Raw genomic sequence first — 22,598 nt, 5'->3', positions numbered from 1 at the left:
TTTTGGCGCTCTTTCTTTTGTCTATTAATAAAGGAAAACATGATCTCCATTTCCTAGTGCCGCAGTGGAGGACTTCTTTTGTCAACGTCATGTCCAATAATAATCATCAGCTTTTGAATATGTTCATAATATGTGATGCACGCTAAACTTTAATTCAGCCACGCAAACTCTGTGCCAAGGATCAAATTTTATTTTTATTTTATATATATATATACTCGGTTACCGGTTATAATCGAGTATATATATGTAATTGCTAAAATTGATAACGGTAAACGCTTCGGTAGAGCTAGTTACCGGTTGGTACCTGGTTACTGGTTATCGGCCGACTTTACACCCCTAGATATATGGATATGAAATTTAATTTGGTAGTTGTGGTTACTCTTTTTTAATTTGAGCACCAGATTCTTACAACCCAATAATAACTGATATATATAAAATTTTGTTAAAGCCATCAAGATGATCACAAAGAAACGTACATTCCTTCATCTTGAGAGTATATAACTGTTGTTTCAAATACAAGCAGTTAGAAAAGGACTTCTTCATGTCCAGGCTCTCTAGCTTTTTTCAAGGTCTAACGGCAGTTTTTTTTGTTAGCAACTACGACTTCTATTATCAAAACTCCATTTGAAAGAGATATCAAAATTGCACTGTGAGCTTTTTATTCTAGTTTCGCAATTTTTTTCTTTGATGGTATTGATGGCACTCACCATCCAAAATCTTCGTCAAGCCTTATTGTTACACAAATTATGCATTTTGATGGGTCAAAGGCTAAAATTATTCTAACCATTCATCAAACTTTTATACTTCAAATTTAGTAGCAATCATTCCAAAAAATAAAAACCCGTACTTTAATATCAATTTGTTGTGACAAAATAATTTTAGAATACCAAATAAACAAAAAAGAACAAAACAAAATAACTCAATCATACAATATACAAAGATTTAACATAATTCCAACTGATAAGCCTATATTTAGACTACTCCCAAATGACTTATCTAAATTTCAATCTATTACTATCTAAAACTTCACTACATCGAAATATATGCAAAAGAAAACTATGACAATATATATATATATATATATATTCTGTATGATTCTCTCGGTGTCATTTCGCACTAGAAAAGTGTGAAAGATGATGGGACGTGCAGCTCCACTCGCACACATTCTCTCTCTGGATTTTTCATGTAAATGGCAGGCTGCCTTTTTATGGAAGTTCAAGCAGGCGTGAAAAACTTCACGAATTAGTAAGAGAAGAATTGCAAGTCGTGAAAGACTTGTAGAAAAGCAAGTGGGCCAATATCTGACTTCAGGGATCCAAATTCTTCCAAGTTCTTAGTGGGGGTTGTTGGAAGTGCAAATAAGTTTGTGGAAGTGCAAACGGTCGTAATATTATAGATATATACTTGCACAGAGACGAAGAAACTAGTGTATATATATATATATATATATATATATATATATATTCTTCACACATGTAGCATTTAGCAACATGAGGCCTGAGATCAAGAGACACCTCCTTCTTGGTTTTCTGGTTTTTATTATCATACATCTTCCATGGAACACGTCTGTTGCTGGTAAGAGTAAACACCTTTTATTTGCTCTTAACTCGCCTTTTTTAATTGTTTAACATGAAGGCTTCTAAAGCAAAGGAGTATATATATATATATATATATTCTGTTCAATCTAGAAATTACAAGGTTTAATTCTGTCAGAGATGTTTGTTTTTCTTCTATATATATACGTACATACACAATAAGATTACGTTCTGACCATCCCGTCAATGAATAGCCCTATTCTGAAGCAAACACTTTTTGCAAAAACAGGGGATATGAAGTATGAACAGACTTGGAAGCTTAATTCCAAGCTGAATGGTGTATTCCTTGTATATTGATTTACAGTGTAGTCTGGTAAGTTAAAGGTAAACGATATTATACAGCTAAGGAGAAACTAAAAGAAGAAAGGAATATATTGAGAGGAAGGAAAGGAAACAGAATAAGGCAATATAGTAGTTGGACAGCCGCTGTTGGCATATCGGCATATCTTGGTAAGTTGGCCATTGAGCGCACGATCAGGGCGTAATATGTGGGATACGCTCGATCACAGGGTCGTGATTATGCTTGATTTTTCCTGATTGCACAATGTCTGGGATTGTTCTGCTGATTGCCCAATGCTTGGGTGGTTATACATGGTCTGCAGAATCTGTAGGATCTGCTATCTTAACACTTTTTACCACATGATCACCACACCACTCCATCAATATTCATTATTTAGAAATTTTCTTCGTAGAACCACAAGTTCGAAGTACAATACAAGGCTACTATAAATTTGTAGGCTTTTTGTACGTAGTTGAGGTTGTTGGGGTGCAATTTTAATGCTATGCTAATGTGGCCAGCTCTTAAAACATGTTTTGTAGGATGCAATTTCAAATACTATAAAAGACTTTGACGACACCAATTGATTTTTCAGATAATATGAACGTCAATGGCTTGCTCCAATAAAAGTAATATATAGATGCATGTTTTCGTTCCGTTTGGTTTAGAGGGTTCTAAAATATTGCGCAATATGAAAAAATAAATAACTATTTTAAAATGTAGTACGTACATACGTAGTGAATTAAAACATAATTTTTAAAAACGTAATTAAGTATTTGATAAAATTATAGTTCGGTCTTAAAATTGTGCGTTTTTAAAAAACACACTCAACCTCTTACTTGGCGATTTGAAAACGTGTTTTTTTTTTTACAGCTTCGTTTCTTTATTTAATTTTTTTTTTTTTCCAGTCTCTTAATATGTAATTGGGGCAATTACTTTGGTGCAACAAGCAGGTGAGAAGATGAAGAAGTTGGGTTACGCAAGAGATTATGGGGAAGAATTGTCCAGAGCTGCCATAATTGTAAAGCAACGGACAATCTTTGAGCTAAATCGAGCTGATCCTGAACCGCCTCCAAGTCCTCAAAGGGGCACAAACAACCACGCCCACGGTCATGGCAGAAGAAGGTAGAAATTTAGTTTAGGGCATCGATCTCCCAGTTTAGGGACTAAATAATGTCATTTCAGCACCAATTTACCATTTAATAAAAGTGTTAGCAGAAGACCTATTAATCTTTGTTAATTACACTGCCCATGCATTTGTTCTCCCAAAAGACCTATTATGTTTTTTACAAGTGGACATCCTGTTTATGCATTTTAAATGCTATCATATGTTTATTGTCTATATTAAAGAGTTACTAGATGTGTACAATTGTGTATTTACTGTTAACATATCAGTTTTTGATAAGTCAGTTAAGATAGTTTATACATCATGTGTTAAATGTGTTACATGCTGGTAAATGTAGTTAGCTTCCTGCTCACGTTTCTTCCCTCTTGTATATAAGCAAAACTCCTATTGTAATTCATTATTGAGTTTTTAATACAATTCTATAGAGAAGATTTTCTCTCATTTTCTCTCTTGCAAGCTTTCTCCTCTTCCTGCTTTTCCATTTCCACATACAAAGATTCTCACTATTGACATGGTATATATCAGAGCATTTACTTGCCTGAAATCAACAATTCTTCTTTTGCTTTCTCAATTTCTCATCCAATTTTCTTAATCCTTTGTCGAAATTCTCCAAATTTTTCATGTCGATTCCCTCGGACTCTCCGATTTCTTCCATCACCATTGTTGGTGATGCTTCTCATCTTTTGTATCTCCATCACGGTTACAGTCTAGAAACTATCTTGGTTTCTCAGCCGCTGACCGGAGACAACTATAATTCTTGGAGTCGGTCGATGATTATGGTGTTGACCGTGAAGAACAAGCTCGGACTTGTTAATGGCTCTTTGACTAAACCAGAATCATCTGATGATCCTCTGCTTCTAGCCTGTATTCAGTGCAACAATATGGTCCTATCTTGGATCATGAATTTTGTCTCCAAAGAAATTGCCGCAAGTATCATTTACATTACCACGGCTGAAGCACCCTATCTCAAGGCACTAATAATGTTAGTGCCTATTACACTCAATTGAAGGGATTATGGGATGAGCTCGCTAACTATCGTTCCATCCTTGCTTGTTCTTGTGGCGGTTTAAAGACTGTTGTGGATTATAACCATCAGGTAAAGGTGTACAAGCAGTGCGGTTATTAACCTGAAATAACCGGTAACCGCTAATAACCGACAACAACTGCTAACCGGTGAAACCGAAAAACCGAAAATAACCGCAACCGAATAACCGGATAACCAAGTACCCGGTTACGGTTACCGGTTATTGCAGTTTAAAAAATCGGTTAATAACTAGGTAACCGCAACCAGTTTTTATATATATATATAGATCGAATGATCATAATGTTCTTTACTTTCTATCCTAGAATATCAGAGAAAGCAACATAAGTGGAAACTGTTTGGATGGAGAATTTTTATTTTGGTACCGGCAACACAGAAGAGCATTAATATAACCAAGCCTGGATGGATCGATTTACATAAAAGAGACGAAGTTTATGGATCGACCCTAGTCTATTTGAATACTTTTGTGTAACCAACTTTCAGACTATATAGCTCAGAAGAATAGCATATAAATGAGAGATGGAGTACGTAACTAGCTAGTAGTGCAATCAACAAAAAATTGATGACAGACAGGATATTTTGCATGTATTCCAGAGCTCAAAACTAACGTAGGATGACCTTGAGATTATGGTACATATGTATATGTTATTCTGTAGCACTAGCACTCCTGATTGATTATAAACTGGAAAGTAGGCTTACAAACTTACCCAGCCAAATATTAGATTTTTTTTAAAAAAAAAATTTGAAAAAATCAATAATAAAATAAAACCATTTATCTAGTTAATAACCGGCAGTTGGTAAAAACCGCAACCGGTAGGTCGGTTGCGGTTGCGGTTGTTAAAATAGGAATAACCGAGGACCCCGGTTGCGGTAGTGGTTATGAACGAATAACCGCTACCGCAACCAATTGTACACCCCTACAATCAGGAGTATGTTTTCCAATTTCTCATATTATAGGACAAATTTTGCTTTATGATCCTCTTCCTACCATCAAGGCTTTTTCTTTAGTTCTGCAAGAAGAAAGGCAACGACTTTTATCTGCTTCTGTGTCTTCGTGTTCTCTCAATGAAAGTAGTGCTCTACTTTCAAAGGCACGTACTTCTGTTTCAAACAGAAATTTTAAATAGTATGGCCACAAAATCGCCCAGTGTGTAGTCATTGTGGAGTTACTGGGCACACCATTGAGAAGTGCTACCGGATTCACGGTTTTCCTCCAAGTTATAGGTTTAACAGGTCTAAACCTACTAGTGAACATTCTGCTCATTTTGGTCAAAATGATTCTCAGTCAATCATTGCCTCATCTGCTGTTCATGGTGCTTATGAGAACCAATCCATGGTCCTTACTCATAAACAAGGCCAACAACTCCTTAGTCTACTCAAGCCTTAACCGATTTCAGCTGCCAATCTGCCTACTGCTTTTCAAGTAGGTGGATCTATCACTATGGATTCTCTATTCTCTACTATGAGAGGTAATACTTCTAAATTTTCTGTTTTCTCCTCTCATAAAATCATTCCCCTTTCTGCCCCAAATTCGTGGATTATTGGCACAGGAGCTTCAGACCATATGATTTGCTCCTTGTCTTTGTTCAGAACCATTATAGCCGAAATTTCAACCCAAGTTAAACTTCCAAATGGAAAGTTTTCAACTGTTAGCCATATTTGGACAGTTCAACTTTTAGCTCACCTGATCCTTACAAATGTCCTTTACATTCCTTGTCTTTCCTATAATCTTCTATCTGTTAGCAAATTAACTCAATCACTTGCATGTTGTTTTTTGTTTTTTTGCTAACATCTGCTTTATACAGAGTCTACCCCAATGGGTGACGATTGGAGTGGGTAGAGCATAAGATGGCTTGTACTACTTGCTGCCTGACTCAGTTATGCAGTCTTCTTCCTCAGTTGGCCAGCAAAGATTGCTTATTTACCTCTTTTTTTTGGTTTTGTAAAAAGTGTACATTATAAATTTGGCACTATAGGCTAGGCCATTTACCCTTCCTTAGATTAAAGATGTTATCTTCTTCCAATCCATGTATATCATGTGATTCTAATAACAACATTTGTACAGTTTGCCCTTTAATTTAGCAGAAACGGCTTCCTTTTCCTGTTAGTGTTTCTGTTTCTAAATCAATGTTTGATCTGATACATTGTGATGTTTGGGGACCGTTTTCAGTTAAATCAATAAATGGTTCTAGTTACTTTCTCACCATTGTTGATGATTTCACTCATTTTACTTGAATTCATACCATGCATTATAAGGCTCAAACTGCTTCTTATATTCAGTCCTTTTTTTAATCTTGTTGAAACCTAATTTCATACTAAAATCAAAGTTTTAAGGTACGATAATGGGGTTGAATTTCACATGACAGTTTTTTTTCCCAAAAAGGAGTTCTACATCAACTAAGTTGTGTAGAAACTCCCCAATAGAATGTTGTTGTGGAAAGGAAGCACCAACACCTTCTTAATGTAGCCCGTTCACTTCGTTTTCAAGCACATCTTCCTCTTTCTTTTTGGGATGATTGTGTTTATATAGCTGCATACATCATTAATCGGCTACCTTGCTCCATTCTTCACGATAAATCCTCATATGAATTGTTGTTTTCTACTCCATGTTCTTTTGATCATTTCAGAATTTTTGGTTGTCTATGTTATGCCTCTACTTTAACTAGACAACGTACTAAGTTTGATCCTCAAGCTAAACCCTCGGTTTTTGTTGGCTATTCATCTCTCCATAAAGGTTATAGATTGTTTGATTTACAAACACATTCTTATTTTGTTTCCCAAGATGTTGTTTCCTCTGAGAATATTTTTCCATTTGCTCATTCTCTAGATTCTTTTGTCTATCCTCTTTCTAATACTGTAGATATTTCTACTTTTCCCACAATTGATGGTCAGCTTATTTTCCCTTTGGTCTTTCCTGATTCACCTTCTACTAATCTTTCTACTCGTCCACCTGGTCCAGTTGACATTAGAACTACTTCTGAGCCTAACATTGATTTAGCAGCTTCTGATTCTTCTGTTCCACTTGAACCCTCACCACATCCACCTCCTAGAAAATATACAAGGAAGAAGTGCATTCCTGGATACATGCAGTAGTGTCACTACCTGCTTGTACAACATCCAGTCCAGTCCACTCACAAGGTTTCTTCTGGTCCATCTTTTCCTTTGTCTTCTTTTCTTAGTTATGATCATGTTTCTCCTGCTAATAAATAGTTTTGTTTATCTATATCCACAAACCCCGAGCCTCAATATTTTCACCAAGCTGTTAAACACCAACATTGGTGTGAGGCAATGGCTGCTGAAATTCATGCATTAGAACAAAATAACACTAGGATCCTCACTGAGCTCCCTCCTGGCAAGAAAGCCATCAGATGTAAGTGGGTGTATAAGGTGAAATTCAAGGCTGGTGGCACTGTTGAGAGGCATAAAGTCCGGTTGGTTGCAAAGGGCAATACCCAATGCGAAGGGCTGGATTATTATGAGACTTTCTCCCCGGTTGCTAAACTTACAATCGTTCGTTGTCTTTTGGCCTTAGTTGCTGCTCACAATTGGCATCTTCACCAATTGGATGCCAACAACGCATTTTTGAATGGTGACCTCCATGAGGAAGTGTACATGAGTCTTCCTCCCGGGTTTGCCAGCAAGGGTGAGAACCGAGTCTGCAAACTTGTCAAGTCTCTCTATGGTTTGAAGCAAGCATCTCGTCAGTGGTTTGCAAAGTTCTCCTCAACTTTGATTAGCCATGGTTCTGTTCAATCCCGAGCAGACTACTCTTTATTTACTCAGTTGCAAGGTTCAGTTTTTGTTGCTATTTTAGTCTATGTGGACGACATTATCATTGCCAGCAATGATTTAGCTTTTGTTTCTCCTTTGACTACTTTTCTTGACACTCAATTTAAGCTCAAGGATCTTGGTCCTCTCAAGTTTTTTCTCGGACTTGAAATTGCCCGCACCTCCAAGGGCATTTCTATTTGTCAAAGGAAGTATGCCTTGGACATACTTGAGGATGCTGGTTTGCTTGATGTCAAACCAGTTAATTTCCCCATGGACATCAATCTCATGTTGTCTCGCACCACAGGGGAGCCCTTGGTTGATCCCACATCGGCAGTTGGTGGGCAGATTACATTACCTCACCATCACCAGGCCTGACATTTCATATTCTGTCCAAATTTTAAGTCAATTCATGGACAGTCCTCGACAACCCCACTTTGACGTAGCACTTCAGGTGTTGAGGTATATCAAATCGGCTCCAGCTCAAAGTCTCTTCTTCCCTGCCACTTCCACTCCTCATCTCAAGGCTTTTTGTGACTCGAATTGGGCTGGTTGCCCGAACACTAGAAAATCTGTCATTAGTTTTTGCATTTTTTCGGGGATTCTCTGATTTCTTGAAAATCCAAGAAGCAAACTACCATTTCCAGGTCTTCAGCTAAAGCTGAATACCGTCCAATGGCTTCCACTACTTGTGAAATTGTGTGACTGCTCAGTTTACTTAAAGACCTCCATGTTGATCATCCTTCGGCTGCCTTGCTTTTCTATGACAGCTAAACTGCTCTTCATATGGCAGTCAATTTGGTATTTCATGAGTGCACAAAACACATTGAGGTTGACTGCCACCTTATCCGTGACAAGATTCAAGATGGTGTTATTCAGATATTGCATATCAACACTCATCATCAGTTAGCTGACTTATTTACCAAAGCACTTGGTTTTGCTCCTTTTCATCATCTGATCTTCAAGATGAATGTCCTTAATATCTTCCCTTCATCTTGAAGGGGGTGTTAGCATATCAGTTTTTGATAAGTCAGTTAAGATAGTTTATACAGCACGTGTTAAATGTGTTACATACTGGTAAATGTAGTTAGCTTGCTACCCACATTTCTTCCTTCTTGTATATAAGTAGAACTCCTATTGTAATTCATTATTGAGTTTTTAATACAATTCTACAGAGAAGATTTTCTCTCTTGCAAGCTTTCTCCTCTTCCTGCTTTTCCATTTCCACATACACAGATTCTCACTATTGGCATTTACAATGCAGTAAAGCCGTGGATAAGAGTTGGATGAGAAAATGGAGAGGATCAACAGAGTATATGGATGTGGTTAAGGCGTTTTTGATATTTTCAGCTGTCAACTCCAAAACTAAAGGATTTATCGTGTGCCCATGTAAGAAATGTTGCTTGGGAATGACATTGCGAGAAGTTGTTGTGTACGACCATTTGACTTCGGGAGCAGGGATTTTGGAGGCCGGTTACACCGAGTGGGTAATGCATGGGGAACAAATTAACCATTCCATCAGTAGGGACCCAATATTCGAAGGGTCCACTACAAGTCCCACCAATATAATATGTAATATGTACTTGTTGATGCTCATAATACAGATGATTTTCTTTACCAATGCAGGTTGTGTACACACCTGATTATTTGTTCCTTCTGCAAACGATTTTGCGGTCAAATCCCCAGGTGTGTGGATTTTTTTGTAATAGAATTTTTGGCTCATTTTTTTTTTTTTCCTTAGTAGGATATTATAATTAACTAAGTTGGGTTCAACATTTTAAGGTTTATATATCAAATTCAATTACTAAATTGTATTCAGCAATATGTTTTGCTTTGTCATGGGTAGTGTTTTCTTCTTTTTTCTAGCCCATAGCAAGCCTCTTTTCAAATGTTGAACGTGTCATAGTGCAATACCAAACTAAGTTGCGAAATATTAACCGCGTTTCTGATATAGGATTATTTTGTACTTTCTTGATTGCAGGGGGCTGTTAATTTTGCACTGATGATGTCTCAAATTGAGGGAGGTTGCCTAGTTGACTACAACACAATAACATATCTGTTTCTTCATGTTCAATTGTAATTTTCCTTATACATGGTTCTAATAGTTTCAAATTCAACGTAGACTTCATTTTCTTCGTAAGCTACTAAAATGTGTTTTAGATATGAAGTTAGAGTTAGATATTTTCTCCTTTTCTTTTAATCTTAATTGTTTAGCATATTCAAATTTTCTACCAGGAGAAAATTATTGTATTCTCATTATTGAATTAACCTAAAAACTTGCATACTTCAGACTTTGTTTTATTAAGAATTTTTTGTTGTTCAGAGGAACTTAATCTGTGAGGCAACAACTTTTCTGTTGGATGTGCTGAAGCCGAATCTACCTGAACATGGCTTCCTTCAAACAAAGGTCCAGTTTTTTTTTCTTTTTTCTTCTTCTTGTAATTTGTTTTCTAGCTAATATCTTAATATGATATTTTATAGCTTTGTTTCCATGTTTTTACTTGTATCTATTTCATCTTTTATTTTGTTTAGGTTTTGGAAATTAACCTTGTGACGTTTCCAAATGTTGCGGATGCTATATTAGCCAATGGTGTGTTCAGCCATTACGACCGCCCACGTATTGCACAGCTTTGTGAAAAAGCTGGTTTATATTTGAGGGCCCTTCAAGTACGGTAGCCTCTTGAACTTTGATGGCAAATTTTTTAAAAAGGATAATTAGTTATCTCTTGATCTAAATTATCTTTTGATTCTGCAGCACTATACAGAGTTGCCTGATATTAAACGTGTCATTGTGAATACACATGCAATTGAACCACAGGTTTGGTACTCAAATTCTTATACAATATAGAAAATGAGAAATAGATTGGATTGAAAGCTTGAGTTTTTCATTCACGGTTGTTCAATTTATACAAGGTTTACATATTACAAAAAGGGAATAAAATACAATTTGAATACAAAATTTATTGTGTTGAAATATTTGATGATTTGCTAGCCGTCGCTTTCCTTTGTGAGTGATGTAGCCGTTGGTTGATTTGCTGTCCAGATTTTGTGTTCGCCGTTTGTGTCATTCCTTATAGAGCCATGGTGTCTTGCCTTGTAGAAGGAGTGATTTCCGTAGATGGTTCAATACGCCCCCGCAAGCGAGACGGAGGGGACACGATGTTGAGCTTGGAGGCAGTGGGTTTGGTGAAGATGTCGGCGAGGTTATCTTTACTGGAGATGAATCGAAAAGCTAAGGTTTTGGAGGCAACTTTGTCACGAATGAAGTGAAAGTCAATTACGATATGTTTGGTACCAGCATGGAATGCAGGATTTGCAGAAAGCTAGGTGGCCCCAATGTTGTCACACCAAATAGTGGGTAGGAAGGATAGGTAAAGGCCAAGGTCGTGGAGCAAGGATTAGAGCCAAATGAGTTCAGCGGCAGTGGTAGCAAGGGTGCGATATTCGGATTCAGTGCTGGAGCGGGCAACTGTCCGTTGTTTGCGAGAGGACCAGGTAACAAGATTGGGGCCAGGATAGACACAGAAACCACTAGTGAATTTTCGATCATCAGGACAGCCAGCCCAGTCAGTGTCTAAGTAGGCGTGAAGGGTGTGGGATGAGCGGCAAAAGAGTAGGCCATAGGAAATAGTGGATTTGAGGTATGTTAGGATGCGTTTGACAGCTTGCAGGTGTAGGGATGTAGGATGGTGCATGATGAGTGCCAAAAAGTGTATATTTGGACCCCTTAATTTACATTAGTTAAACCTTTAGCTTTGTTACTTTCTGATGTTTTGGTTAGTTTTAGTGTTTTTATGTTTTGCAGAGCAATAAGAGAAAAATGACAATTTTTAAGGCAAAAATACATAGAAAAGCTGGATTTTCAGAAGTGCTGAAAAAGTAGATCGATCGAATATTAAGTAGATCGATCGATTTTAAAATCGATCGATCGAATTTTTGCGGGACAAAAACCCTAGCTAACTCTATAAATACATCTTTTTCTCATTTTCTCAAAATGAGGAGCCGCGGCAGAGACCGTCTGGGCGCCCCAAAGGACCGATTTTGACCTAGCTTAGGGTTCTTGGATGATTCTCACCTAGAACCACCTTCCTTTGTAAGTTTATTTATGTTTTTATTAATTCTTCTTGTTCATTTACGTTTTCTTTAGTGATGTATAACTAAACTTTCATCTTGAGTTGAGGTTGAAACCTCACCATTGAAGAGAAACCGAGTTTCCATGCTTGTGTATGCTATTTGAGTTCATGGTTTTGATTTCTCATTGTTCTATTTCGATTTTTGAGATTATTTTTGGATATCTCTTGTGATTTCCGGATACAAGTGATGATTTGATATAGTTTCATTAAATTGATGGCTTGGGTTTTCATGTATGTTGGATATTCATTGTGTTTCATTCTATGGATACATTTGATGATTTAGTTGAAACTAGAAATCTTTTGTGATTTGTGGAAGAATGGATTCATTGAATGATTTAAACTATTTTTGAAGCAAAAGTAGAACATACCTAAGATTGGTTTGAAAGAATTCAAAATATGTGTGATGAGCATGAGATTGGGTTGGTATGATTTGGTGAGTGTGGATTCCGAAACCCTAGACCTCTTTTATTTTCATTAATTTTGTTTATGTTTTATTTTATCAAAAACCCATAAATTTGGAACTAGGTAAAAATAGAATTAGTTTGAATAGAGATTAATTTTCGCAACACAATTCCCTATGGAATCGACCTCACACTTGCAAAACGCTATATTGCAAACGATTCGTGCACTTGCGAGTATATAAAAATTTGCACAACAGTGCATGAATTGAGAGACTTTGTTGACAGCAAAGGATATATCAGGACAGGTGAGAGACAAATATTGAAGGGCACCAACAATGCTGTGATAGGGAGAAGGATCGAGTAGAGGATCACCAGAGAGGAGTGAGAGAGCATGTGCGGTGGACATAGGAGTCTTGACAAGTTTGGCTTTGTACATGTTGCTCTTGTGAAGAAGGTCAAGGATGTATCGTTGTGGGGGTGGGGGTGGCTTCCATACTAAGGAAGTAGTGAAATGGACCTAAATCATTGATAGCAAATTCAGGACCTAAATCATTGATAGCAAATTCAGCACAGAGGGAGTGGATCAAAGAGGTAGTAACTTGAGGGAGCGAACTGGTGATAAGAATGTCATCAACATAGATGAGGACAAAGGTCGTCTCTTGAGATGTACGACGAATGAAGAGTGAGGGGTCGAAGTGAGAGCTAAAGAATCCAAGTTCGAGGAGGCGAGACAACAGGCATGGGGGGCGTGTTTTAAGTCATAGAGTGCTTTGTGGAGCTTACAGATATGGTTGGGAAATTGGGGATGAATGAAGCTGGGGGGTTGAGTCATGAACACATCTTCAGAGAGCCAGCCATGTAAGAAGGCATTGTGGACATCGATCTGGTGGATGGGCCAGCTGGCAGAGGTGGCAAGTGACAGAACCAAGCAAATGGTAGTAGGCTTGACAAGTGGACTGAAAGTTTCTTCATAGTTGACATCGGGTTGTTGGTGGAATCCTTTGGCGACAAGACGAGCCTTGTGGCGATCAATAGAGCCATTAGCTTTGCATTTGAGGTGGAACACCCATTTGCAGCCAACAATGTTCATGTCTAAAGTGGAAGGAACAAGGGTCTAAGTGCCGTTGCAGAGAAGGGCATTAAACTCAAGGTTCATGGCATCACGCCAAGCTAGGTGCTATGAGGCTGTAGTGTAGGAAGTTGGTTCTACGTTTGTTGAGCTAGTAGTCGCAGTTAGTGCTTTTGGAAGTGGATAGCAAATGAGACCATCTGGGAGAGACTTGGGCTTGAAGATATTGTTCTTGGAGCGAGTCTGCATGGCATGTTACGGAGGTGGGGGCACAAGAATAGTGTCAAGGTTTTTGGAATGTACCTACATAGAAGGAAAAGAGGAAACAATGTTAGTAGGGGAAAGTGGTGATAATTGGTGAGGAAAATGGGAGTCCAGAGAGTGGGGTTCAAGAGAGCCGAGAGAGGGGGATATGGGGGTTGGAGTTGAAACAGTGGGTTTTGGGGGGGGGGGGGGGGGGGGGGGGGGGGGGGGCGGGGAGGGGTGGAAAAGACTCTAAGAAGGGAGGATGGAGTGTGGTTTGGTTGGTGGGAGGTGGTTTAGAAGGTGATGATGATTGATGAAAGGGAAAATGGGACTCATCAAAGATGACAAGGCGAGAAATGTAGATTCATCCAGTGGGTAGGTGAGACATTTGTAACCGTGGTGAGAGGGACTATAGCCGATGAAGATGCATGTTTTGGAGCGAAATCAAGTTTGTGCTTGTTATAAGGCTAAAGATGGGGCCAACAAGCACAACCAAAGACTCTCATAAGGCTATAATTTGGTTGGGATTGGAAGAGTTTTTGGAAGGGTGAGCCATTATTAAGGACAGGGGTGGGTAAGCGGTTGATGAGATAACACGCAGCTTGGAAAGCTTCAGCCCAAAACTGAAGAGGAGCAGAGCAGTGGGCTAAGAGGGTAAGGCCCATTTCGACAATATGATGATGTTTGCGTTCGACGGAACCGTTTTGTTGATGGGTGTGTGGGCACGTGAGCCGATGATGGATTCCTTGAGAGAGAAAAAAAAAAAAAAAAAAAAAAAAAAAAAAAAAAGAAAAAAGAAAAAAGAGGGACATTATTTGGTGAATTCACCGCCACCATTTGTTTGTATGGATTTTATTTTATGATTAAATTGACATTCGACATAAGCCTGGAACTTAGGAAAGATAGAGAAAACATCAGATTTGCAAGCAATAGCATAAAACCATGTAAATTTGCTAAAATGATCGACAAAGATAACATAAAAGCGTGCACCATTATTAGATAAAATAGGGAATGGTCCCCAAACATCAGAAAAAATTAATTCAAGTGGAACACTTGATTTATTTTCAGACACTGAAAAGGGAAGCTGATGACTTTTGCCTCGCTGACATGCAGGACAAATAGTTTGCTTCTTATTGGAATTAAAGGAAAGCTAAAATTTAGATAAAACATGATGAACTATACGATCGGCAGGATGACCGAGGCGAGCATGCCAGTCCATAAAGGTGGTGCGAGAGCTGGAGAAAATACTAGGTGGTGCAGCCGTGGGAGAGAACTAGTGATATAAGTCATATCTACTCGAGCCTTGATGTAGAATTTTCCCAGAGATGCGATCCTTAACAAAAAAAAAAAGGGATGAAATTCCACATAAACATTATTATCAAAAGTAAACTTTTGAATAGAAAGTAAATTTTTTGTAATTTGAGGAACATGTAAAACAGAATGTAAAATAAAATTAGGAGAGAGTTTAAAGGTGCCCGTATTTTTAATGGCGAGATGGGTACCATTGCCCACTTGAATTTCATCAAGCCCATCATAAGCTTCATAGTGAAGATTCAAATTGTTGAGGTCGGAGGTGATGTGATGGGTGGCTCTAGTGTCGGGGTTCCAATTGAGATCCCGTGGTTGAAATGGGCCAGCAGTATAGGCTGTAAAAGTGGGCCTGGCAGCTTGGAAGGCGTGGTCAAAACGGCAGTAGCAATTTAAAGTTTTGTGGCCCGTTTTGCCACATACTTGGCAAATAGCCCTTGTGGTGGGCATTGGGCCATAATGAGAGTTGGACCCATTGAAGGAGGGCCATGTGAAGAGGACCCGTGTCCAGGAGTGGGTAAAAGACCACGGCTTGGATGCCTAGCAGGTGGAAAATGTGAGCTGCGTGGTGTACCAGTGAAGAATCGAGACTGTCCAGAAGGAGGAGAACGCCAAGAGCTGTTGTTTCTGCTTTTGACACGAGGGGGCTTCTGGCCGCAGAAGGCAAGATTGGCAAGCAACAGCTCGGGTTGTGTGTTTTTCTCAATTTTCATTTCGTGGGCAAGGAGATGGCCAAGGAGATCATCCATGGTGAGAGTGCAACGACCCACCCCCAATGTTATTGTTTTGCTTAGAAATTTCATTGGGTTATTCCTCATAATGGCCGAATGAGAATTTTTTTTTTTTTTTTGAGTTCTCTTGTTTTTTGGTTGAGCTACTGATCAGGTTGCTTCTCTTCTGGTAATCGTGTTTATCGGGTCGTGTTCGGATCATAGATTTCAACCCGATTAATAATCGGGTCCGGTTCGTGTTGGACCCGTTTCCATAATCGAGTTAGTCGGATTGACATGAACCCAATCCGTAAACTTGAATTGCCAAGCCTACTTAGAGTCACTTGGCACTACAAAAGTGTGAAAGATATATGGGACGTGCGGCTCCACTCGCACGCATTCCCTTCTCTCAATTTTTCATGTATATGGCAGGCTGCCTTTTTATAGAAGGTCAAGTAGGCGTGATTCGTGAAAGACTTCACGAATTAGTAAGAGAAGAATTGCAAGTCGAGAAAGACTTGTAGAAAAGCAAGTGGTCCACAATCTGACTTGAGAAAATCAATCAATTCAAACGTTTGAAACAACCACCTTAATTCTCAACTTGCATATCTCTCCCATATATATATATATAGGCCACAACAAAAGATTCCTTAATTTCACACGTTGTCCTGTCAAATTTGGAGAGCTTGACGGTCCTAATTTCTATGAAAAATTCGGCAGGGATCCAAATTCTTAGTGGGGTTGTTGGAAGTGCAAATGAGTTCGAGTTTGTGGAAGTGCAAATGGGTCGTACTATTACAGACACTTGCACAGAGACGAAGAAACTAGTATATATATATATTATTGCATTATATATTCTTCACACATGCATGTAGCATATATTTAGCAACATGAGGCCTGAGATCAAGCGACACCTCCTTCTTGGTTTTCTGGTTTTTATTATCCTACATCTTCCATGGAACACGTCTGTTGCTGGTAAGAGTACGTAAACACCTTTTATTTGCTCTTAACTCTCTCTTTTCTAATTATTCAACATGATCGAAGGCTTCTAAAGCAAAGGATAATTCTGTCCAATCTAGAAATTCAAAGGTTTAATTCTGTCAGAGATGTTTGTTTTTCTTCTATATATATATATATAGACAAAAAGATTACGTGCTGACCATCCCGTCAATGAATAGCCTATAACGAAGCAAACAACGAAGCAAACATTTTTTACCAAACCACTCCATCAATATTCATTATTTAGAAATTTTCTTCGTAGAACCACAAGTTTGAAGTACAATACAAGGCGCGCTACTATAAATTTGTAGGCTTTTTGTAGTCGAAGTTGTTGGGGTGCATTAGTGATGGTCTATTCATGTGACTGGCTCTTAAGTCTTAAAGCATGTCTTACGGAATGCAATTTCAAATGCAATAGAAGACTTTAACTTCTCTTACGGGAGATTAACCAATTGATTTTCATATGAGATGGCCGTCAAAGGCTCGTTCCAACAGAAGTAGTACGATTTTAAAACACAGTACATACGTAGTTAATTAAAACATAAATTTTAAAAAATGCAGTTAATTAAGCATTTGGTAAAATTATAGTTCGGCTTTAAAATTGAGATTTGATTTTTAAAATCGTGTGTTTTTAAAAGATGCACCCACTCTCTTACTTGAAGATTTGAAAACGTGTTTTTTTTTATAGCTTTTTTGTTTCTTTATTTAATTCTTTTTTTCCCATCTCCTAATATGTAATTGGGGCAATTACGTTGGTGCAACAAGCAGGTGAGAAGATGAAGAAGTTGGGTTATGCAAGAGATTATGGGGAAGAATTGTCCAGAGATGTCATAATTGTAAAGCAACGGACAATCTTTGAGCTTAATCGAGCTTATCCTGAACCGCCTCCAAGTCCTCAAAAGGGCACAGAAATCGGTCATCGCGGACGAAGGTAGAAATTCAGTTTAGGGCATCGATCTCCCAGTGTAGGGAAGATTAAATAATGTCATTTCAGCACCAATTAACCATTTAATAAAAGTGTTAGCAGAAAGACCTATTAATCTTCGTTAATTACATTGCCCAATGCCCATGCATTTGTTCTCACAGAAAACCTATTGACGATGGCGGAATCAAGATTTTGGTTTAAAGAGTCAGTTTAAAAAATAAATTTAAACAAAAATTTATCAAAAATATTTGTTAAATCTATATCGACATGAATTTGTTTAAAATTTGATTGTTGCTCAATGGAATTGTTGTTGCTCTCGATCCATAATCTCATATAACTACCATTACGTATTTCAATTCATATGATATAAAATATATAACAAAAACTACATATATTCATAAACAATTAATTTAAAAGAACAATCTAATTATAAAAAGAGTAATCAATGTAAAAATTTGAATTAAAAAAAAAAAACAAAAAACCTGGAACTTTTCGAAAAAGAGAACTCGTAAAAACAAAAGGTTTGACATTTTGCCCTGTTCTAGCTAGGCAATATTTTAACTGTTCACCTCTTAGGCTTCAACAAAAAAAAAAAAAAAAAAAAAAAAAAAAGGCAGCTAAAGTAATTTATCTGAATGATTGAACGTACGGCACGAAGAAGAAAAATTTGACTGAACAAAAGAGCTAGGTAAGAAGAATAACAACTTTATGGCCGTGCTATAAAAGATGAACTTGTTTCGGGCTTCTTAGAATTGCAATCGCAATTGAATAAAAATAAAAAATAAAAACACCTTATGTGCGATTTAAAAATGTAGTTTTTTCTTTTTAAGTTTTCAAAGCATAATTTTTAAAAAATTCACTCCGGCCTACAAGATACACTTTTTGTGTTTTAGTTTAAAATTATACCTTTTACTTGCAAAAGCACCCTCCAGACGCACTCCAAATGGCATGCAGAATGCAATTTGGTTTAGCAAAGAGCAATTCAATGGCCGTGGTATATTATATATATACTTTACTTCTTCTTTTTTCCTTGAGTGGGTGAGTTAGTGACTTAATTAATACTGTGGTCTCTCCATCTCAACTAAATGAAGCGGTCAATTAAAGAGCAAAAAAAAAATGTGATGTGACTCACGCATGATTTTTTTTTTCTTTTTTTCTTTTTTTCTTTTTTTTTTTTTTTTTTTTTAAAAAAAAAAAAAAAAAAAGCGCAAGTGGGAGTGACTATAAAAAAATGGAGCGTTAATTGGCAACATGTGTGAGGCGTGGCTTTATTTAAAAACACGTTTTGATGATTTCCAAAACGTTTCGATCAACTAAACGGTGCGTTTTTAAAAAATCTAAAAGTTCATACATCTTTCTCCGTCTTATCGTCCATGTATAATATCTCACATAAAAGCTGACTTTGTCAAAGAGAAAAAAATAAGAGAAATACTATACTTCCTAAAAAAATTTTCTTTAAAAGTTGCTCCTCAAATGAGACTCAAATGATGTAGGTGTTACAATTTTATGTAATTTATTATTTTAAAAAAATGTAACATCATCTCATAGGATTGTGAAATATAATTTGGGAAGTAAATTTTGAAAACGAAATTTAAAAATTGTAGCATTTCTCAAAAAATAAAGATGGAGATGTGAATCGTTTGAGACAGTGATGAAAATAAGAGAAATGCTAAAAACTACACCATTATCTCACTCTCATTTTATTGGGCTGATCCCCTCATGCATGATCAATCCAGTGTAGTTTTTAGCATTACTCTTATACAAATATTATATTTGTAATTGGTCTATACTTTTTTTATAACTTGCTAACACGCACACATGTTATATATATATTTATTAAAGTCGACATCGGTCACTAAAAAAAATAACACGTTCTAATCACATAATAACGCGTATTAACAAATTGTTAAATAGTACTTGCAGACCAATTACCATTATTCTTATCACAATAGAATAAAATTCGATCGGTTTTATCAAATAAATATGCAAAAACTTTTAAATACTAAAAAGGTATATACCGACGTAATATGAAATTAATATATGGATATAGAATTTAATTTGGTAGTTGTGGTTACTCTTTGTTTGAACACCAGATTACACTTGCAACCCAATAATAACTGATGGATATATATGACCGTACACTTGTATGCAAAGGCAAATATGGAGATGATAGATCTGATCATATCATCCTTCTTATTTTCACAGACATATAATTAATAAAACCAAAAATAGAATTAACAAGCACAACTCCAGATTGATTAGCTTGAACTTAACGAAAATTCATTCACCAACAGCTGATGTAGCAAATGAGAGCAGCTCCGGATCATGTTCAAACATGGCCATGTCTTCTTCCTTCATGTTTACCCACGCCTCTATTCCATCGCCATCTTTAGTACTCATCATCACCACCACATTCTTCCATGGCCTGCTGGGACTACACACCCACGTGGGCTTCCCCCACCCAAAATCCGCTTCATACACTGGAAACCTGCACCAACTAGTAAAGTTACAGAATTCTATCTCACCCTTTGTCTGCTTTTCCGATGCCTTCTTCATGAAATCCAACCGGCCATCTTGGAGTTTCTTCACGTAATCACCATTAACTTCCATGATTGCATATCTAACCTGCCTCAACAGAGATGGATAATCTTTCTCAACCTCAACCGGCGATGCTGTCATCGCCACCGACCAAAGATTCCCAATGGAATGCGCCGGAAGTTTTGGGACCATCCTCTCCCGCAAGTTCACTGCATGAACTGCTCCGAATATCTTTGTTTTTTTTGCCGGATTTGCGCGAGCTATCGCTATGAAACGCCTCCATATGAATGTTGAAACAGCCTCCACGCGTGATGGGGCCCTGTCTTCTGGACCAAATGCAACAGAGGCTTCTTTTTTTAGGGAATCTATGCTCGATTTGTCGAACACAAATCTTCTAGTCACAATCTTCTCTTTTGTGTTTGTTTGAGCCATCATGAAACCAGATATCTCTCTCGGAGGAAAATGGACGGCTGCATCAAAAGTAGGGTTTATAATTTCAGTAGCTCCACGGGATGTGCCAGCCCATGCATTGATAAATGCTGCAACCGATGTTCCATCAACAATCCTATGTGAAAAGATCACGCCAACTGCTACTCCACCACAATCAAAATTGTTATATTGGACAGCTAGGAGAACTTTCTTTCCAACCTCAGTGAAATTACTATATGGGTCAAATGGGAGCAATGGTATCAGTACCTGTTAGAATATAAATTAAGTAATTATTTTAATTATATTTTAAGTGTTGAGCCTCACCTAAGCCCGTCGGCCCACGTGTGAAGAAGAGTGTTAAAAAATAAATTAGATGATTAATTTAAAATAAATGGCAATTTAACAATACTACCTTCCCACTCGGTTTCTCTACCACTTCTGATAGCTTGCATGGGGCTCGAGCTTGAATATAGTCAACGCCCTCGTCGTTACAGATGATGGACAAATCTTCATACATAAGTGTTCCAGCCAAGGGATAAAAACGGGTTAAGGTTTCAGCTAAAGACTTTTTTAGGGAAGATGATCTTTCGAGCTGATCACTATTTAGGCGGTCTTGGTTAGTATCATAGAAGAAAATGATTGCAGTATAGAAAGGTGGTGCAATTTGGTCTAAGAAGGAAAGCCTGAAGTTCCTAAGGTGATGGGGTGTTGGAGATGAAGGCTTAACAATCTCCCTGGAGATAATCTCAACATTCATCGCCATTTTGCGTTATAGCTAGGTAAGTAACAAGCCAATTAAAGTACAAAGATACGCAAATGTTTATGCTTCTAGATCTTTTGTGCAATTGGAGCATGCATATATGTAGCCTTTATATAGATGAGGAAGGATTCTTAAGTCAAAAGTAAACTGATTATTTTCATTATACTATGCATCTTGATTCTGACTCGATCGATTAGATTCTACTTGGGCGCTACATAATGCCTGAGCAAATTAAGACGCATGAATCAAAAATATTCTCTAAAAATTTACAACTTGAGTTATATATATATATATATATATATATATATTGGTGATCTATAAAAAGTTAATATATGTGTGTGTGTTCTCCAGTTACATGCAGTACTATACTTTCTAGAGTTTACTTTTGAATTGACAGTTTGAGAATATCCAATTTACATCAAAAAGAAAATTAAAAGAAATGCGAATGCTTCGTACGTGGTAGGCATGATATAATCACTAATTTGAAAGTATTTTGTGCAACTAGCTAGGAAAGATCGGAATTCCAAATTGGGGAAGTTCCAATGTCATTGTGAGGGTGAATTTGGGGGAGGGGAAATATTACAACTAGCATATATATATGCACATGTACTTGGAACTTGGAAGTCTTCTCTTCTTTTTTTAGTGAAAAGTCAAATATTCGACTGGATATATATCAATGTTAAGATATTAACGCATGCTACATCTGCAAAAACTACACTCGATCGAATAGAGAAAAAAAAAAAAACAAAAAAAAAAAAACGTACTCGATCGATCTCAAACTTTCTAGTCCCGGCCGGGTCAAGCACAACCAGAATGATCACATTCATGAACATGAAACTTTCCAGAGAAAGATTGATGGCGTACTTAGGTTCATGCTATACCATTACTAGCTTGATGATGGGGATCAACCTGATCATCATGCATATATATGTAGGCAGTGGCGGATTCAGCTTTGCAAATATGGGAGGGCCAAATTGAAAGAAAAAAAAATTGGAGGACAAAACTAGAAAAATAAACAAAATTAAGGATAAATTTTTTTTTTGAGAAAACTTTTGGTGGTTGGGGGGGCCAGGCCCCCGGCCCCATATAGGTCCGCCATTGTATGTAGGAGCTATAGGTTCATGCTGTAAATAGCTAGCTCGAAACTGTTCATTTGCATGATTCTAGATTGTTAAGTATACACGTGCGTATGCTCACGTGTATATATATTATGGTTCAGCAAGCTAGAGTAAATATATATATCCCTCCAACAGCAGTATCAGAGCCAATTGT

At 37.4% G+C, this 22,598-nt stretch overlaps 2 protein-coding genes and 1 long non-coding RNA gene across 5 annotated transcripts; 2 read left to right on the top strand and 1 right to left on the bottom strand.

Annotated features, from left to right (window-relative positions):
* The first annotated feature begins 1,458 nt into the window (after positions 1-1,458).
* On the top strand, positions 1,459-9,996 carry LOC133876332 (uncharacterized). 2 transcript variants are annotated; one of them, XM_062314602.1, is made up of 5 exons: positions 1,459-1,575; positions 2,826-2,997; positions 9,073-9,295; positions 9,435-9,494; positions 9,790-9,996. In XM_062314602.1, exons 1-5 carry the CDS (start codon positions 1,491-1,493, stop codon positions 9,886-9,888), a joined length of 639 nt encoding a protein of 212 aa, XP_062170586.1. In that variant the 5' UTR covers positions 1,459-1,490; the 3' UTR covers positions 9,889-9,996. The 2 variants fall into 2 exon arrangements, with proteins under 2 accessions (XP_062170586.1, XP_062170587.1); XM_062314603.1 differs by lacking the exon at positions 1,459-1,575 and adding an exon at positions 1,882-2,045.
* An 81-nt stretch (positions 9,997-10,077) lies between these two features.
* Positions 10,078-11,754, top strand: LOC133874650 (uncharacterized). Of its 2 annotated transcripts, none has more exons than XR_009901341.1 (4): positions 10,078-10,215; positions 10,341-10,475; positions 10,564-10,626; positions 10,909-11,754. It is a non-coding gene; the product is annotated as an uncharacterized LOC133874650 (long non-coding RNA). The 2 variants fall into 2 exon arrangements; XR_009901340.1 differs by having other exon boundaries at positions 10,852-11,754.
* A 7,873-nt stretch (positions 11,755-19,627) lies between these two features.
* Positions 19,628-21,393, bottom strand: LOC133875728 (stemmadenine O-acetyltransferase-like). Its single transcript, XM_062313939.1, has 2 exons — positions 20,979-21,393; positions 19,628-20,833 (listed from the first exon to the last, which is right to left on the bottom strand). Exons 1-2 carry the CDS (start codon positions 21,327-21,329, stop codon positions 19,880-19,882), a joined length of 1,305 nt encoding a protein of 434 aa, XP_062169923.1. The 5' UTR covers positions 21,330-21,393; the 3' UTR covers positions 19,628-19,879.
* Between the last annotated feature and the right edge of the window lie 1,205 nt (positions 21,394-22,598).

The sequence above is a fragment of the Alnus glutinosa genome, chromosome 8, assembly GCF_958979055.1.
Source record: "Alnus glutinosa chromosome 8, dhAlnGlut1.1, whole genome shotgun sequence".
Classification (NCBI taxonomy): Eukaryota; Viridiplantae; Streptophyta; class Magnoliopsida; order Fagales; family Betulaceae; genus Alnus; species Alnus glutinosa.
The sequence above is the reverse complement of the archived record's forward strand: the minus strand, read 5'-3'. Positions and strand labels throughout refer to the sequence as shown.

Excerpts from the sequence above, each read along its gene's own strand:
- LOC133876332 (XM_062314602.1), top strand. The coding sequence starts at position 1,491 with ATGAGGCCTGAGATCAAGAGACACCTCCTTCTTGGTTTTCTGGTTTTT. Across the intron at positions 1,576-2,825 it reads ATGGAACACGTCTGTTGCTG|GTGAGAAGATGAAGAAGTTG; the intron begins GTAAGAGTAAAC and ends TGCAACAAGCAG. Across the intron at positions 2,998-9,072 it reads CACGGTCATGGCAGAAGAAG|TAAAGCCGTGGATAAGAGTT; the intron begins GTAGAAATTTAG and ends TTTACAATGCAG.
- LOC133875728 (XM_062313939.1), bottom strand. The coding sequence starts at position 21,329 with ATGGCGATGAATGTTGAGATTATCTCCAGGGAGATTGTTAAGCCTTCA. Across the intron at positions 20,834-20,978 it reads TAGAGAAACCGAGTGGGAAG|GTACTGATACCATTGCTCCC; the intron begins GTAGTATTGTTA and ends ATATTCTAACAG.